Source organism: Diabrotica undecimpunctata, chromosome 3 (assembly GCF_040954645.1).
Source record: "Diabrotica undecimpunctata isolate CICGRU chromosome 3, icDiaUnde3, whole genome shotgun sequence".
Taxonomy (NCBI): domain Eukaryota; kingdom Metazoa; phylum Arthropoda; class Insecta; order Coleoptera; family Chrysomelidae; genus Diabrotica; species Diabrotica undecimpunctata.
The window spans coordinates 80,839,398-80,856,521 of record NC_092805.1 but is presented as its reverse complement, the minus strand read 5'-3'; the positions used below and the strand labels follow the sequence as shown (position 1 = coordinate 80,856,521).

The 17,124-nt window shown below is 32.8% G+C and overlaps 1 protein-coding gene across 1 annotated transcript in view; it reads left to right on the top strand.

The window, feature by feature from the left end:
• The window catches only part of fand (Pre-mRNA-splicing factor SYF1 fand), a 54,337-nt gene extending 37,911 nt beyond the window's left edge, over positions 1-16,426 (top strand). Inside the window, exons 10-11 of the mRNA XM_072526134.1 lie at positions 2,642-2,839; positions 16,239-16,426. Coding sequence (XP_072382235.1) covers positions 2,642-2,839; positions 16,239-16,379 — 339 coding nt within the window. The 3' untranslated portion in view covers positions 16,380-16,426. The remainder of the gene's footprint in view (positions 1-2,641; positions 2,840-16,238) is intronic.
• Positions 16,427-17,124: the final 698 nt, after the last annotated feature.

Here is a 17,124-nt window from a genome sequence, read left to right as displayed (position 1 = left end):
TATAAGCTCTTACCAGATCAATACTCCGTATCGAACTCGGTTCTCTGTCGTGGTTTACGACGTTTTATATTTTTGACGGTGTTCCATCTCCAGTGGGCATTGATGGTAGTGCTAAGTTGTTGGTGGGAGAGCGGCTATACAGAGAGAGGGTCGCTGTTGATAAGCGCTTATAGCGACATCATTATAATTGCCCATTTGAAAATCCTTGTACCTTTATTGGTTAAGTAACGTGTTAACGTTTGACTTGATGGTCTGAATTTGTAAATCCTGAAACCGGTCGTCTCAGATACACTAAAAACCAATTATGAGTAAGTCCTTTTTATTTTTTCTTTTTACCCTTTGAAAATGGAGTCACATTTGCACACAATGCATTATATTTAACGAAAATTACCAATCTTGAAAACATGATGGCAAAACTAATTGAGAGATTAAACACCACACTTAATCTCCTTGCCACTATGGTTTCCAAAATGCAGTAATGCAATAAACATTTAAAATAGCCTTCTGGAACTCAAACGTCCTAATGCAGTATAGCCAAGTAATCGAAATTTTTCTCAATGAGAAGAAAATTGATGTTATGCTTGTATCAAAAGCTCATCTAATAGACAAACAATATATAAAAATTGCAAAATACACTATTCACTACACAAAACATCTAAATGATAAAGCAGACGGTGGCACAACTATTATTATCAAATTTAATATAAAATATGATTTAAGTAAGTTTACTGTCCTCCTGGCCAGCCAATAAACGAAAACAACTTTAATGATTATTTTATTTCACTTGGACACAAGCAGGAGGAGATGGAAAACACATCAAGGGGTAGACAACTGCTGAAGTCAATAACGGGAAATAACCTACAATATATATCTACAGGAGTACCAATTTATTGTCCGAGAGATCCAAATAAAATACCCGATCTCTTAGACTTTGTCTCTTAACTACTTAGAAATATAGTCATGTTGGGACTTTTCGTCAGACTTAAACTCCAAGGTCATACTCAGAAATACGCCTCCAGTTCTAACTAATAAACAAATAAATTGGAGTATATTCCGAAGTATACCTACTAACAGAACCAATATCAAGAAAAAATAGAACGCTCTAAAAAGATTTAATAAATAAACGATATTCTTTATGGAAAGCAACGAGAAAATTAGAAGATCCACAAGACGCCACATCTCCTGTAAAAATGCCAGAGAAATCCGAGAGATTTGCTAACATACTTCAATTGTATTGAGTGCATTTACCAGAGTACTAATATGGCGCCAGGATACGACCTAATGACGGCTAAAGTCATTTAAGAACTAACCCATGATTGCTACAGAATAATCAATATGATCTTCAACGCTATGATAAGTCTGTATTAGTTCCCTTTGCAATGGAAAGTGGTACAGATTACACTCATATGAAAACTTGGTAAAGATCCAAATATGTCAACTCATACCGCCCAATTAGTCTGCTCCCAGTCATTTCTAAGGTTTTTGAAAATTTCATTTGAGAAAAATAATGGACAAAAAGGACTTTATACCTAAGCATAAATTCGGATTTCGTGACCAATGTGCTACAACAGAACAAGTTTACAGATATTGTTCTAAAGCTATTTTATTGTTGCATCTTAATAATATCTACTATTTTTACCAGGAATAAGCCACAATTTGACTTTAAAATAAATTTATGTTGACAAGGTTCTGAAACTACTTTCTTGTGGCATGTCTAAGTTAAATATTATGTTTTTTTATGGGATTAAAAAAACTAAATTAAAAAAAAAAGTTTTTGGTATTGGTTATGTCATTTCAAAATAAACTTAGTTTAAAGTAAAATTGTGGCTTATTCACAGTAAAATAGTAAATTGTATTAAGTTCACAGATTATACACAACAAAAAGACATAGTCTCAAAAACAAGCAATACTGTACTGCAGTCATTTTATGTGACTCTCAAACTTTTGATAAGGTGTGACATACATGACTGGTGTACAAGTTCAAGAAAATCCTACCTTATCCTTACTTCAAACTGCCTAAATCATACCTTACAGAAATGAAATATCTAGTAAAGTATAGCGACGTCTACAAAAAACCGTAGCATATCCTATCTGGTGTACCACAGGGTAGTGTTCTCGGATTACATTTAGTTCTAAACTTTAGTATAGTGAGTATATTTTGAACAAATTGTGTAAGAGACAATAATTTTGTGTAAGTTCTTTGTTAGTATAAAAGAATTCTAATTTTTTTTTATCCTTCATTTATTACATTCATAGAGGAATTTTACTGCGTTTATAGATGACTCAGTGGGCTGGACTCACTTCGATTTGAATAGTTAAGTAAGTTCATGATTACAGCTACGTTCAGTCAGAATTTTTTCGAACGCAGCAGTATAAAATCCATACTGGATCTGCAACTTCAAATTTTAACATCGCAAATGAATCGAGTCAATCGATGGGTTTCTAGTGAGAGATAGGATTTGTACCGAAAAGCGTTAAACCCCAGAAAACCGGAATATTTATATGTATGATGATTTATTTATTTTGTTTTCTTTATTATAGACTTTTGTAGGATTACAAACATGGTACATATACACTTTTAGGATGAACGCTCTTGTCTTATTGTTTAGAATACAATTCATTAATGACAAATTTTTTGTAGGTGAACATGATGTCAGCCCAAATGTTGAGTTCCGCGGGCAGCATGAGCGGTACAGTAGCGGATTTGGCGCCGGGGGTTAAAGACGGTATGAGACTTTTAGAAGCCAAAGCTGTTGAAATGGCTGGAACTTCACAACTCGCTAAACCGGGAGGTATTATGTTTGTTAGGGGAGAAACTCAAGGAGCTAATAAAGATAAGGTAAGTATTGCTTTACAGTTTATAATAAAGTTATCAGAAGGAGTAGTAATGTAAGCAACTGATTGAACGGAAAAATGCCCGAAAGCGACGAAAAGTTGTAGTTTAGAATTTTTAAAGGTTTTTTTTCTTCAGTAACTTTTATATTTTACCCAAATAGTACTTTAGTTTGGATTGTTGGTTATTACTTCTGGAACATCTTGACAGGATGAGCTAAATAGTAGATTGTATTATAAAGGAACTGGAATAGTAAGAAGTAAACAGTAAATAGAGCAATCACAAAAATGCGACAGTTGAAGTGCGAACAGAGCTAGAAGAGAAATTGTGAAACAAGAAAAAAATAAAAGAACTGTTGGCTGTTGTATTATTCTTTAATTTTTTTTGTTTAAATAAGTTTTAAACCGTGGAAGTTTTTCTCACTTCAAGAGAAGAACTCTAACTAGTCGACAATATTATTACTACTGTTACATAAATTTATTGTTTTACATTAATTTTCCATTCATTCATTCATTTTGGCTTTACAACCCTGTGTGGATCCTAGCCTCCCCAAGAATTTTTCTCCAGTCGTCCCTATCCATCGCCTTCCTCCGCCAAGCACGTATTTCCATATTTCTCATGTCTTCATCGATGTTATCTAGGAATCTTGTTCCGGGTCTTCCTCTTCTTCTTTGACCAATAGGTCTATCAAGGAGCGTTTTTCTAGCTGGGTCGGTTTTTGCTCCATCCGCATTACATGGCCTACCCACCTCAGACGTCCTATCTTTATGTGTTTTACGATATCTGGTTCCTGGTATATCCTATAGAGTTCGAAGTTGTATCGTCTTCTCCAGACACCATTTTCATTTACCGCTCCATAGATGCGCCTTAGTATTTTTCTTTCGAAACATCCTAACATGTTTTCATTGCTTTTTGTTAAAGTCCAGGTTTCTGAACCATATGTTAGGACTGGGCGTATTATTGTTTTGTAGAGTTTTACTTTTGTATTTCTTGATATAACTGTAGATTTAAAAAGGGGATTAAGCCCAAAATAGCATCTATTAGCCTTGCAAATTCTGCGATTTATCTCTGCGGTAGTGTCATTTTCAGTATTGACGAGCGTTCCCAGGTATACAAATTCGTTAACTGCTTCGATGACGTCATTTTCTATAACAAGTGGCCGTGGTGTTTGTGGTTGCGTACCTATTTTCATGTATTTTGTTTTGTTGGTGTTTATTATTAAACCCATTTTTGTAGCCGCTTCCTTTAATGCTACGTACGCCTCTCGTGCTGCGTTTTCCGTTCTCCCAACAATATTGATATCATCAGCATATGCTAAGATTTGCACAGATTTGTTATATATTGAACCGGTAGTTGTGATTTGTGACGTACGTATTACTTTTTCCAGAGCTAGATTGAATAGTATACAGGAGAGTGGGTCTCCCTGACGTAGCCCGTTATTTGTTTTAAAAGGTTCAGAGAGTTCCCCCTGGATTCGTACTTTGCATTCAACTTTTTCAAGGGTTAGTTTGGTTAAACTTACCAACTGATTTGGTACTCCTAGGTCTATCATTGCTCTAAACAATTCTCTTCTATTTACAGAGTCGTAGGCTGCCTTGTAGTCTATAAATATGTGGTGCGTGTCTACACCGTATTCCAGTGTTTTCTCTAGAATTTGTCTTAGGGTTGAAATCTGATAAATTGTTGATTTACCACCTCTGAAACCAGCCTGGTATTGTCCTATTATTCGCTCTGCATATGGTGCCATACGATGGCATAGTATATTGGAGAATATTTTATACGCCCCATTTAGGAGCGTAATTCCTCGATAGTTAGAGCATTCAAAGATATCACCCTTTTTGTGTATGGTGCAAAGTATTCCAATATTCCAATCATTGGGAAGGGACTTCTGTATCCATATTTCTTTTATAAGCTGCTGTAGGGCTATTATGATATCGTGGCCACCTTCTTTATATAATTCCGCTGATAGATTATCTATTCCGGGTGATTTGTTTCTGGCTAGTTTGTTTACAGCGTCTTTAACTTCCAGGATCGTTGGTGGATCCTCCTCCCTCTCGTCTGCTCCGCTTACCTCGCAGCTTTCGTCTTCCGGGTTTTCTTCTTTCTCTATATTAAGTATCTGGTTAAAATATTCCGTCCATCGGTTTAGTACGTCTGTTCTTGTTGTTAAGAGATCGCCATTTAAACTTCTACATTGATTTGTGTTTGCCTTAAATTCTTTTCTGTTGATGTTAACTTTCTTATAGAATGTTCTGAATTCTTTCTCTCTGTTGAGGTTTTCTATGTATTGAAGTTCCTTTTTTAAGTGGTTTCGTTTCTTCATTCTGTGTATTTTCTTTTCTTCTCTTCTCTTTGTCTGGTAATTCTCTATACTTGTTCTAGTTCGGCGGGTAAGCATTTTTGCATAGGCTTCATTTTTTTTCTGTGTTGCGTCTTTGCATTCATCGTCAAACCAGTGATTTTTTCGGGTACAAGTTTCTGTTCCTATTTCATCTTGTGCTGCTGACTCAATATCTTCCCTTATCCTGTTCCAGAATGAGTCTATATCTCTCTGGTCTTCTTCGCCTAGACTTTGATTCCTTAACCTATTGGTAACATTTTCCCAGTACTGTTTTGCAACAGTTGCATCTCTCAGCTTCTGTACATTCCATTTCTTTCTATTTATTTCTTTTTCTTTGTTGGAGTTTGAAATTCTAGCCCTTAGTGTTGAGATCACTAAACAATGGCCTGAGTCTATGTTTGCGCCTCTATAACTTCTGCAGTTTATTATGTCCGTTCCGTGTCTTGAATCTATTAAGATGTGATCAATCTGACTAGTTGTTCTTAAATCAGGGGAGGTCCAGGTTACCTTGTGTATATTCTTGTGTTCAAAATAGGTGCTAGCGACGGTCATGTTCAGTGCTGCTGCTAAGTTTATCAGTCATAATCCATTATCGCTACTGATGTTGTGTAGGCTATGCCTTCCTATAGTCGGCATAAAAACATGCTCCCGTCCTATTCTTGCATTCATGTCACCTAGCACTATTTTAATGTCATTTTTGGGGCATCTTCTGTAGGCTTGTTCTAGGTCTTCGAAAAACTGTTCTTTAATGTCTTCTAGTTTGTCGTCGGTCGGGGCATGTGCATTAATTAAACTGTAATTAAAGAATTTACCTTTTAAGCGTAAATAGCACATTCTTTGACTGTAGGCTTTAAAATCAATAACTAGGCCTTTTGTTCTTTGGTTTACTATAAATCCCACTCCATCTATGTGTTGGTTTTCATTGCAGCTGTAATATATGGAGTGGGTTCTCTTATCAAGAATGCCTGTTCCCGTCCATCGCATTTCCTGCAGTGCCAAAACATCTACTCTGTACATGTTCACTATGTCTAGTAGAGATGCGAGTGCTCCAGCTCGGTACAGGGTTCGGGTGTTCCATGTTCCTAATCTTAATTCCATTTTTCGTTTGCAGTGTCGTCGTCGTAAGTTCCGTTGGGGACAAGGACTATTCGCTAATAGTCCTTGAGGTTCCGTAACATATGATTTTTTCAGGAAGAGGTTGTTAGCCTCTAGCCTAACCCCCAACCTGGAGGGCCAGGGACTCTGTTGGGTTGCCATGCCAGTCTGTTTTGGTTCACGGGTGATATTTTATTTCCCACCTACCCGCCAGTCCTAAGACTGGTTAGGGCGTTCCCCTATCCACCACCTGGGGACGCGTCCGATGGGCGACAGACAACATCCACACGGAAAAAATTTTCCATTCAAGTCTGACCAAAAAGAAGAAGTCATGACGCCTCTCATAGGGGCAAAAAAGCCAAAAAGCGCTTAAAAATTTTTTGTTTCATATATATTCAATCAATTTATAATTAGTAAATTTGCATAGGTCTACCTTTTAGGCAATCAGAACTGGAATTTTAGAGCCGTTTGTCCACTACAAAGCTAACGGTAGCCTTTAGAAGGCAAAGAACCACGAGTGAGGGAATTTGACAAAAAATTTAAGAAATAGACTATAATTTTTTTTATTATTAAAAGTAGGTATATTAATTTCTCTCTTGTCCAACAATAGTTATAGGAGGAAAAAAATTAATAATTCTATATTCAAACCGAAAATCGGTTTTGATGAGCCCCGAAAACTTCAAGAGAAATCAAGTTTTTTTTCCAAGACCCTACAAAAAATGGCCTTTTATGTACTCTTCGAAATACATATTAATTAGTCCTTAAATGTCTAAATGAAGATCCTGAAACTGAATTAGCTGCATCAACCGGCGAACTTTGGATCCAAAGTCCAAAAAATTGAAGAAAATACTCGCTAATTACTGTAGTCATTGGAGACGAAAATGTCACTGAACCTCTAAAAATCTTACGAACAAGCTGCATTTTGCTGAAAATATCAATTTTGGGACGGCAGAAAATATGCAAAAAAGTTTACCGTTACTACCCCCAGCTGCCCACTACAACTCCCCTCTCAGGGGGGAAAATTGGTTTACCAAGATTCTGTACGTCGTAGAAAAAAATTATTCAAATAAAAAATGTAGCTGAGATAATTTTGAACAGAAATGTTAAATAACACTTTTTGTGTAGAATTAACAATTCTATCGCGCACGAAATAAAGTTTAAACATGTATCAACTCGACGGTAAAAATTCGATATCTTTTGATCAGAGTATCATCTTTTATATATAAATGTGCGCATTTTAAACATAAATTTAAATATATAGTGTGAATCACGCAAGTCTAGCATAGTCTATCATCTTTATTTTTAATGAAATACTCTATATATTTTTATGTTTTTAGAAGCTACTTAACAACCTAATCTCAAAAAGTATATTATGTAGGTTCTATTATGAATAATACAAGGTGGAATTTGAAAATTATGTATAATTTTCGTCATGAGAATAAATACATAAAATTTTGAATGGGATGTTTTTTAAATTAGCTAAATACAGGCATCAATTTTCAAAAATATAATAAGTATCAATATATTGGGTTTTTGTATTTAATTTATTGAAGAAAATTATACATAATTTTAAAATTTGACTTTGTATTATTCATAACAGACTCTACATAATATAGTTTGTTAAGATAATTTATTAAGGAGATTTCTAAAACATAAAAATATACAGGTGTTCCATTAAAAATAAAGATGATGGACTATCATCATTTTGATGATGGGTGAATCACCCTGTATATTTAAATTGATATTAAAAAAGACTTATGTGAATTAACCTGTATATTTAAATTTATATTTAAAAAGGATAAGATCAGGTTGTTAAGGAGCTTTTAAAAATGTACTTTAAAATATGGAGAGAAATAGTTTTATTCCATAAATGATTTCCACTCTATTTATAGGAATGATACCTTACACAACTTTTTGAAAAATATTATTGCTCTATTTCTTGACAATTATTTTCTTGTATACTGAACATTTCATTATCCTCGAAGTCGGATGATTTCAACTCTATTTATAGGAATGATACCTCACACAACTTGTTTGAAAAATATTATTGCTCTATTTCTTGACAATTATTTTCTTGTATACTGAACATTTCATTATCTTCATTGGTTCATAATATATATTATCCAACTACTTGGTAACAGAAACAAGTCTTCCAAATTTCCAGGCTATACTTCAATCTTCTGAGGATTTAATCATTTTTAATTGTTTTTTAGTATTTTTGCCCCACTGTGCGCCTGTTGCTTGCGATGTTTTATTTTCGACATCCTTCAGTGTATCCATTTCACTTTGTAAATTCTTGAAATAATTATAAATATGGAACACTGTCTCGCTTACTAAACTTTTAATAACTGTTAGTTACTGTGCTGAGGCGAATACCTTTCTAGAGCTATTATTTGATGTTCACACACAGCAACACTGTTATAATGACAACACTCGAAAGATACAGCACTGACTAAATGTTCAGCTTCTAATCTTACCGCCGGCCGGTTCTATAAGTAGCTTTTCAGTAAGTCAGCTTTTCATAACGAAGGTATCTATTTTCGCGCACTTCATCGTCATTTGATGATTGCAGTACAAACTAAGATATTGAACAACTAAATAGAGCCAAAATTTAAATAAAATGTGATTGTTCTATTGAAAGCTTCTAAATACTATCTATTGAGAAAATTACATATCTCGCAGCGAGTTAATAAACACCGTAGGTGGAGGAAGGACTGATTTATTTTTTGGATACCTAACAACCGTGTGTAGATGAGAGAGTAATATTAGGAATTCATATATGCGAAGAGAAAATAGAGAGAGATGAAGTCGAAATAGTTGCTGTGGCAGGTCGTTAGACATTGTTTTTTTTTTCTATTATTTTAAGATACTCCAATAGCCTAAGATCCCACTACAGGTTCACTACGTTCATAACGTAGTTAATCAAACTCATATTTTTATATACATTTAAAATTAGGAAATACATTGATAATTTTTCGACTGTTCTAACAACCATTCAAATTTCGTCATTTTGTGTCATGTGGAACAATTTGACCCAATCATGTCAACATTAGACTGATAATTGCATTCAGTGCAATTTTCAATCCCTATGATAACACGATCGAGTTTGACAACTTCATCCAAATAAATTTCAAAATGTCACGTTTCAGCAATGAGAATGTTCAAAGTATAAATTACTGATCATGGCAATCAGAATTCTATAAAACCATACTTGAATCTCGATCAAGAACACCACAACAAGATTATAAATATTATGCGTGGTAATAGATCTTCTATAGTAGAGAACAGCAACGAATCTAATGTTAACTTAAATTAGACTGATTAACAACATTAGACTGATAATTGCATTCAGTGCAATTTTCAATCCCTATGATAACACGATCGAGTTTGACAACTTCATCCAAATAAATTTCAAAATGTCACGTTTCGGCAATGAGAATGTTCAAAGTATAAATTACTGGTCATGGCAATCAGAATTCTATAAAACCATACTTGAATCTCGATCAAGAACACCACAACAAGATTATAAATATTATGCGTGGCAATAGATCTTCTATAGTAGAGAACAGCAACGAATCTAATGTTAACTTAAATTTTAATAATTGTACTTTCAGTAACTGTACGTTTAATAAATAAATGTTTCGTTATGTTGAGTTATGATTTTTTTTTTCGAAAAATTATCCGCCGAATATCCCTCGGACATTGATGAATGCCTCATAATTTCATGACAAATTTCTCAAGCTCGTTGCTTAGATTGATATAATGATTGCCAGACTGATAATAGGTTGCCAGTCAAAAATTGGCCGCAAATATTTTTAATCCAATTAATAGTAATTAACTTTGGACAAAAATTTTATTTCATTAATTTATTTTTTAAATAAAATACGCTGGCTAAGTTTTTAAAGCATGTTTAGATAGATATATAATAATATAAATATTCTCACTTGTCAAACCAGTTTCGTTACTCCCTAACTCTATTTTACTTTATCCGAGTTTTTAATAGAATAACCCTAATTTTCGACCACTTTTTCTCAGGCAATCAGGCAATTAAGAAAAAAATAGCTTTAATTTGATTTACAAAACATGCATATACGTCATGAGCAGCGTATTATATTTGAAAAAATAAATGAACGAAATAAAATATTTGTCAGAAACTAATTATTATTAATTGGATTAAAAATATTTGCGGCCTTTTTTTGACTGGCAACCTATTATCAATGTATTCTCCTAATTTTAAATGTATGTAAAAATTTGAGTTTGATGAACTACGTTATGAAGGTAGTGTCCTGCAGTGAAATCTTGTACTACAATGTGTATGTGCTTTCTCTGAAGTAAAGTAAAGTGTACTAGATTAAGAAAAACTTTTTTTTGGCTTAGACTTATCGTCATACAGCCAGACACAAAAGGACTAAGACAGTCATCATTATAATTATTTACCTAAATGCCCTATCAAAATAAAAGACTATTACATCTACTAACTAAATAATTTTTAGAGAATTATAATGATAATTTGCTGTCTTTTAAAAATTGAATTAAGGAGTTGTAAATATCTACAGAGCCAAGTGATAATAAATATAGTATATTCCAAGGAGCTGCTATTTTATATTTTAATAAATCATTTATAAGTTTGGATGAGTACACTCTGTTTTTAGAACAACCAAAAAATATATGATCTAAATCACTTTCCTCTCCACAATGCTCACATTTGTCATCATCCAAAACCTTTATTTTAAATAAGTGCTTTGGATAACATGCGTGTCCGAAACGTATTCTAATAATGGAGGTTATGTGCCTCCTGGAAGCTCTAAAAGACTTGTACCAAGGAAATTTGGGAATATCTGGCTGAATTATCGAGTATCTATTTTGGTTCACAAAAGAGTATTCCTTCCACTGGTAGCTCCACTCTCGAAGCAATGTTAACTTGCAAGAAACAATACTGTCAGAAAGCGTTACTTTATGTAGAATACCAGTATCGGATAAAATGCTTTCTTTGGCTAATAAGTCGACATATTCATTATGTTCAAATCCTGCATGTGCTTTAATCCAGAGAAAATGTACATTGATTCCTTTAGTTAAAAGAGTTTGAATAATATGTTTAATTCTATAAATGTATGGGCAGTCTTGTAAGTTAGGTGGTCCATATTTACCAATGGATTTTAACACTGCTAAGGAGTCCGACAAAATTAGAATATGGGCAAACTCAACTTCAGCTACATATAATAAAGCTTCATATATTGCAATAGCCTCTGCTGTATAAATCGAAGTTTCCGGGTTCAGTTTGAATTTCTTTTCTATATGTTCCGATGGTATAAAAAAAGCGCATCCGGTTCCATCTGGAGATTTAGACGCATCTGTATATAGAGCTATTGCCTCTTTGTATTTGCTTGTTATAGATAGAACAATATTTTTATTTAAATATATATTTTCACTATAATTTGGTATAATAATATCTGTATGTAAAAAGAAAGAAGAGTAATTTTTGAATATGTAGTTCGTTCTATCTATATTTTTTAAAAGTGCTATATTTTGATTATACGCTTCGCAAAGTAAGGGAGATTTCTTTTTTTGCCAATATTTATTTGTCAGGTCATGGCAATTCAAAGTGACTATCTTTTCGTATAGAGATGAGTTGAGTAAGTATACTTTCATTAAATATTTTTTGGACAAAAACCTTCGTCTTATATTTAAAGGAGGTTCTAAGGCTTCCAAATATAAAGCTTGTACTGGAGTGGATCTCATGGCTCCTAAACATATTCGTAAGGCTGAGTTCTGTAAAACGTTGATTTTATTTAGTAGTACATTACTTGCTGATCCATACAAAACACTTCCGTAATCCAAAATAGATCGTATGTAAGCTTTGTAAAATAATAAACTTACTTCAACATCCGATCCCCACCAAGTTTTATTAATTGATTTAAGAAAGTTTAATCCCTTATTGCATCTGTTCAACATGTCATCAATATGTAACTTCCAGGTCAATTTCTGGTCGAGTATCATTCATTCCCAGATATTTAATTGTGTTTTTAAGGGAAAATTGGTGCCCACCTAAATTGATTGTACTAGCATTAGGAAAGTTATGTCTGGTAAATAAACAAACTTGTGATTTACTGCAGGATAATTCGAAACCATTTTCTATAAACCATTTTTTATGGAATGCGTACACTTCATTCAGGTTTTCAATGGATTGCTGATATTTTTTGTGTTCTGTATACAAACAGAAATCGTCAGCATATTGTACAATATTGAATGCAATATTAGTAATAGTGATGTTGTGTAGATCTGCTGTGTAAATGTTAAACAAAATAGGACTCAAAACGGAGCCCTGAGGTAATCCTTTGTTATTAAATCTAGGTCCTATAAGAGTATGATTGTCTTTTAAATAAATTATCCTATTTGTGTACAAGTCCACAACGTTAGAAGCAAACTGCGCTGGAATATGAAAAAATTTAATCATTTTTTCTTGGAGAATTGTAAGAGATACCGAGTCGTAAGCACCTTCGATGTCTAAAAATAAAGCAGGTACATAACTGTTCCTGGAAAAACTATTCTGAATGTCTACAACAAGTGTTGTTAAGGAATCTAAGGTTCCATAACCTTTCTTAAAGCCATGTTGGTTAGCAGATAAGAGACTTTGATCCCTTAGCCACCAATCTAACCTAATTTTAATCATCCGTTCAAGAGTCTTCAATATACATGATAATAATGATATAGGTCGGTAAGCTTCAGCTAATTTAGGGTTTTTTCCCGGTTTGGGAATAGGGACAACTATAATACGCTTAACATCGATTATGCCTTTACCCTCAATAATTATCTGGTTAAATATATTCAAAAGTAATTCTTTTGCGTTATCTGGCAAATTTTGTATCATAGGATATTTGACTGCATCATATCCTGGTGAGGTACTGACGCGATTATCAAGGGCAAACTCTAATTCAGCTCTTGAAAAAGGTGTTAAGAGAAAATGATTCTGATCAGATGAGAGAGTTTCAGATGGTATTACATCTATCTGGTTATTTACGTAAGGTGGAGCTATTTTATCAAAAAAGTCGTCTACCCATGTGTTATTTAGAGGCAGTGGAAAGTTAACTTTTTTCCTGTTCATTTTCCTTGCTTGGTTCCAAATAAGACTAGATGAAGTTTGTTTATTTAATTTTGAACACCATTCAACCCAACTTTGTTTGGCCTTCAATTTCAGGAATTTTTTGACACGAGCATTCACTTCTTTGCATTTACAAAAATTTTCAAGAGAAGGATTTTTTTTGTAGTTTACTAATGCTTTCTTTCTTTCCGAAACGGATTCATCACATTCCGAATCCCACCACGGAGCGGGAGTACGTTTACATTTAAATGATTTATATTGACAAATTGATTGTTTAGAAGCTTCATTAATACAGTCAATAAGGAAATTATATTTTTCTTGCGTGTCTGAGTAGGCGTGAGGGTTGTTAGTTAATAAGGTTTCAATAAACTGAGAGTATACTGACCAATTGGCTTTTTTAATGTTCCACTTACTGCTGGGATAAATGATATTCGCATCAGTTCCCAAGATATCGATTACAACCCTTATAACGAAGTGATTTGATCCCAAAGTATCAGTATCTACAGACCACGAAATTTTATCAAAGAGAGAAGGTGAGCAAAATGTGACATCAATCATGGAATCTGTGTTTCCTGGTCTCGTTTGGCAAGTTGGTTGTCCATTATTCATTACCACATAATCTAGATTCTGAATTGTCTCCACAATTTGATGGCCTGTTTTATCATTTTTAGATGAGCCCCAGAGAGAATTATGTGCGTTCATATCTCCTCCAATGATACAAGGGTGTTTTAATTGAGAAAATAACTTATCCCAATCTTCGGTGTTAGTTTTAGCTTTCGGACACCTATATACAGAGAGTAAAGTTAAATGACTTTTGTTATAGTTGATTTTAATACCACAAGCAAGCAATTCTTTATTATAATTTTTTTTAATTTTTATGTTTTCAAAGGGAATACCAGTTTTAATTAAAATAGCAACTCCGGAATAGCCGTCATCCCGATCTTCGCGAATTACATTATAACCTCTATAACTATAAACAACATCCCGTTTAAACCAGGTTTCACTTATTAAAGCTATATCAATATCTTCGGTTATTAAAAAGTTGAGAAGGCTGTTTTTGTTAGCAACAGCTGATCGAGCATTCCATTGTATTATTTTGAGTTTAGCTTTGAAAGTAATTAGATTAGTTATTTTTTAAAAATATTATCTAGAACATTATTAATACCTTTGGCTAACATATTAATATCAAGTGATTTTGCCTGTTCTAAACAATTAATATTTTGAATAAAATCTGAGAAAAGAATTACTAAAGAATCTACTAATTTATTTTTATCATTGTCTATAGTTGAAAAACTTTCCTTGTTTAAGGGTGGTAAAGGTTGAGATGGTCCAAATCTGAAAGGGATGTGAGGAGATGTAGGATATTCGGGAGTTGGAGATGATACTTTTCTTTTTTTATTTTCTCTATAATCAGTGCTTGATTTACTACAACTTGGTTGACTAATATTTTTGGTTTTCTGTAAATGAGGCCTCAATAGGTTGGAATAAGCAGGTTTATTAACTTCAGATGTGTTAGTTAATTTTGGAAATTCTCTATCTGAATTTGACAATATTTCAAATCTGTTATTACAAATAAGACCAGAAAAAGAAGAATCGTTTAAATTTTTGGCCTCCAAATATGAAATTTTATGTTCAATCATGATATTTTTTATTTTTTTTTGATGTTCGAAAAAAGGACAGTTTTTAGAGATCGATATATGCTTATCACTTTTACAGTGTATGCAATACATTTTTTTTTCATCACATGTATGTGTATCAGTTTTAGTTTCTCCACATCGTATGCAGTATTCCTGTGTACCTTTACATTGTCTAGAAATGTGTCCAAATTTGAGGCATTTATAACATTGTGTAACTTTACCTAACAATTTTTCAACTTGAAAATATACATAATTAATTACAACATAGTTTGGTAAACAATTGCCTTCAAATGTAATTATAACATTACGTCTAGGTACATATTCTGTATTTCCATCCTTTTCTATTTTCCTGTGCATTCTTTTAATATCAATAATTTGTGAAGTAGAGGTCATATATTTTTTCAAATATTCAATGTTATATTTGGTATCGACATCACGTATCAGCCCTTTGATTTCTAAGAGGTGATTGGGAATATACGCCTTTAAATTATCGTCTTTTAAATGACTATTAGTGACTAATTTATTTGCATCCAAAATAGATTTGAGGATTACTTTAACACGGTTTCTTCCTATACTTTTAATTTCCTTAATATTGTTGATCTTTAATTTTTGATGTAAAATATCACCCACAACCATAGGGTGCAATCGGCCTATATTCTGATCATTGGTCTTTTCAATATATACACAACAATTTTGAAAATCGTAATTACTAGAATTAATATTAAAAAGTTTGACTTCCCTTGTAGCAGGAGAAATGGTGGTATTAATTCCTGTATCCATATCTTGTTCACTAACACTAACAACTTCAGAAGTATTTAGTTCGCGCATTGGCGTCTTATTGGTATTCTCCCCCATCAGGGGAGAATATTTTCACTTTTTTATCACTATTTTACTATAATATGTAAATATTTTTAAACACGACGAAATTAAAATATTCTAATTGTCACAAAAACTGGGAGCTTAATGACTTTATCAATAAACACGTCTACCCGATATCAATGTATCGCTTCGACTGGTTTAAAATTATTAAAAACTATAATTTTTATCGGAGAACTTTTAAATTCAAATTTTCACTTTGAAGAAAAACTTTGTATTATGAAAATTCAACAACTTTGTTGAGTGATCTGTAACGAATATTGAAATCATGCTGTAAAAGTTATAAAAACGTTTGACTGATAGTCTTGTTTAGTTAAAAATAATGGTTTATGTAATTACCGTTTTTTTTATTTTTAGGTTGTTAATCCTGACGAAATTGATATAGACAGTGAAGAATCTGAAGCAGAAGAGGAAGAAGTACCAGTCGAAAAGCAGAGCGTACCATCAGAAGTTTTTGGAAGTCTTAAGAAACAAGGAGAGGAAGACGATGACGATTAGGATAGTAAATTTTGTATATGGTTTTTAATAAATTTATGTATCTAGTATTTATTATTTTACAAAAGTAGTCGACTAGACTTTTAAAACAATTAAATTAGATTAGATAAAATGGCCAAGGAGGCTATTATCTCAGATTTCTAAATAACTATAAATCCTTTTATCAAAGCCGATAAATATCCGTTAGTACGAATTGATTTATTTACTAAGAATTTTCTCAAATTTACCTGAGACAGGATGATCAACAAGTTGAGATTCGCCAGGATTTCCAGAAAGACACAGTTACTAGAGTAAGAATTATAGCTTATTTTATCAGTAACTACAATGAAATTAACAACTTTAAACAGGCATAAAAACTTAAACATGAGGTTAGTACATTAAATTTTGAACATTATCACAACATTGAAATTATTAATTTGAGAAAATACATTATTAGATAATTTAGTTTGAAATATACATATATATATATATATATATATATATATATATATATATATATATATATATATATATATATATATATATATATATATATTCAACCGATTATACAGACCCGAAACGCATAGGTATACCGACGTTACCAGTCCAAAATTGACGTTACCAGACCCGCAAAAGGGTCTGGCAACGTTTTCTTTGTTATTTACATATCATATGCATCCCCGTACATGCCACTAAATTTTTAGAGAATTTTATTTGGGACTGGTATGACGGTTACACACCACATTATACACAGTTTTAGTTCAAATGA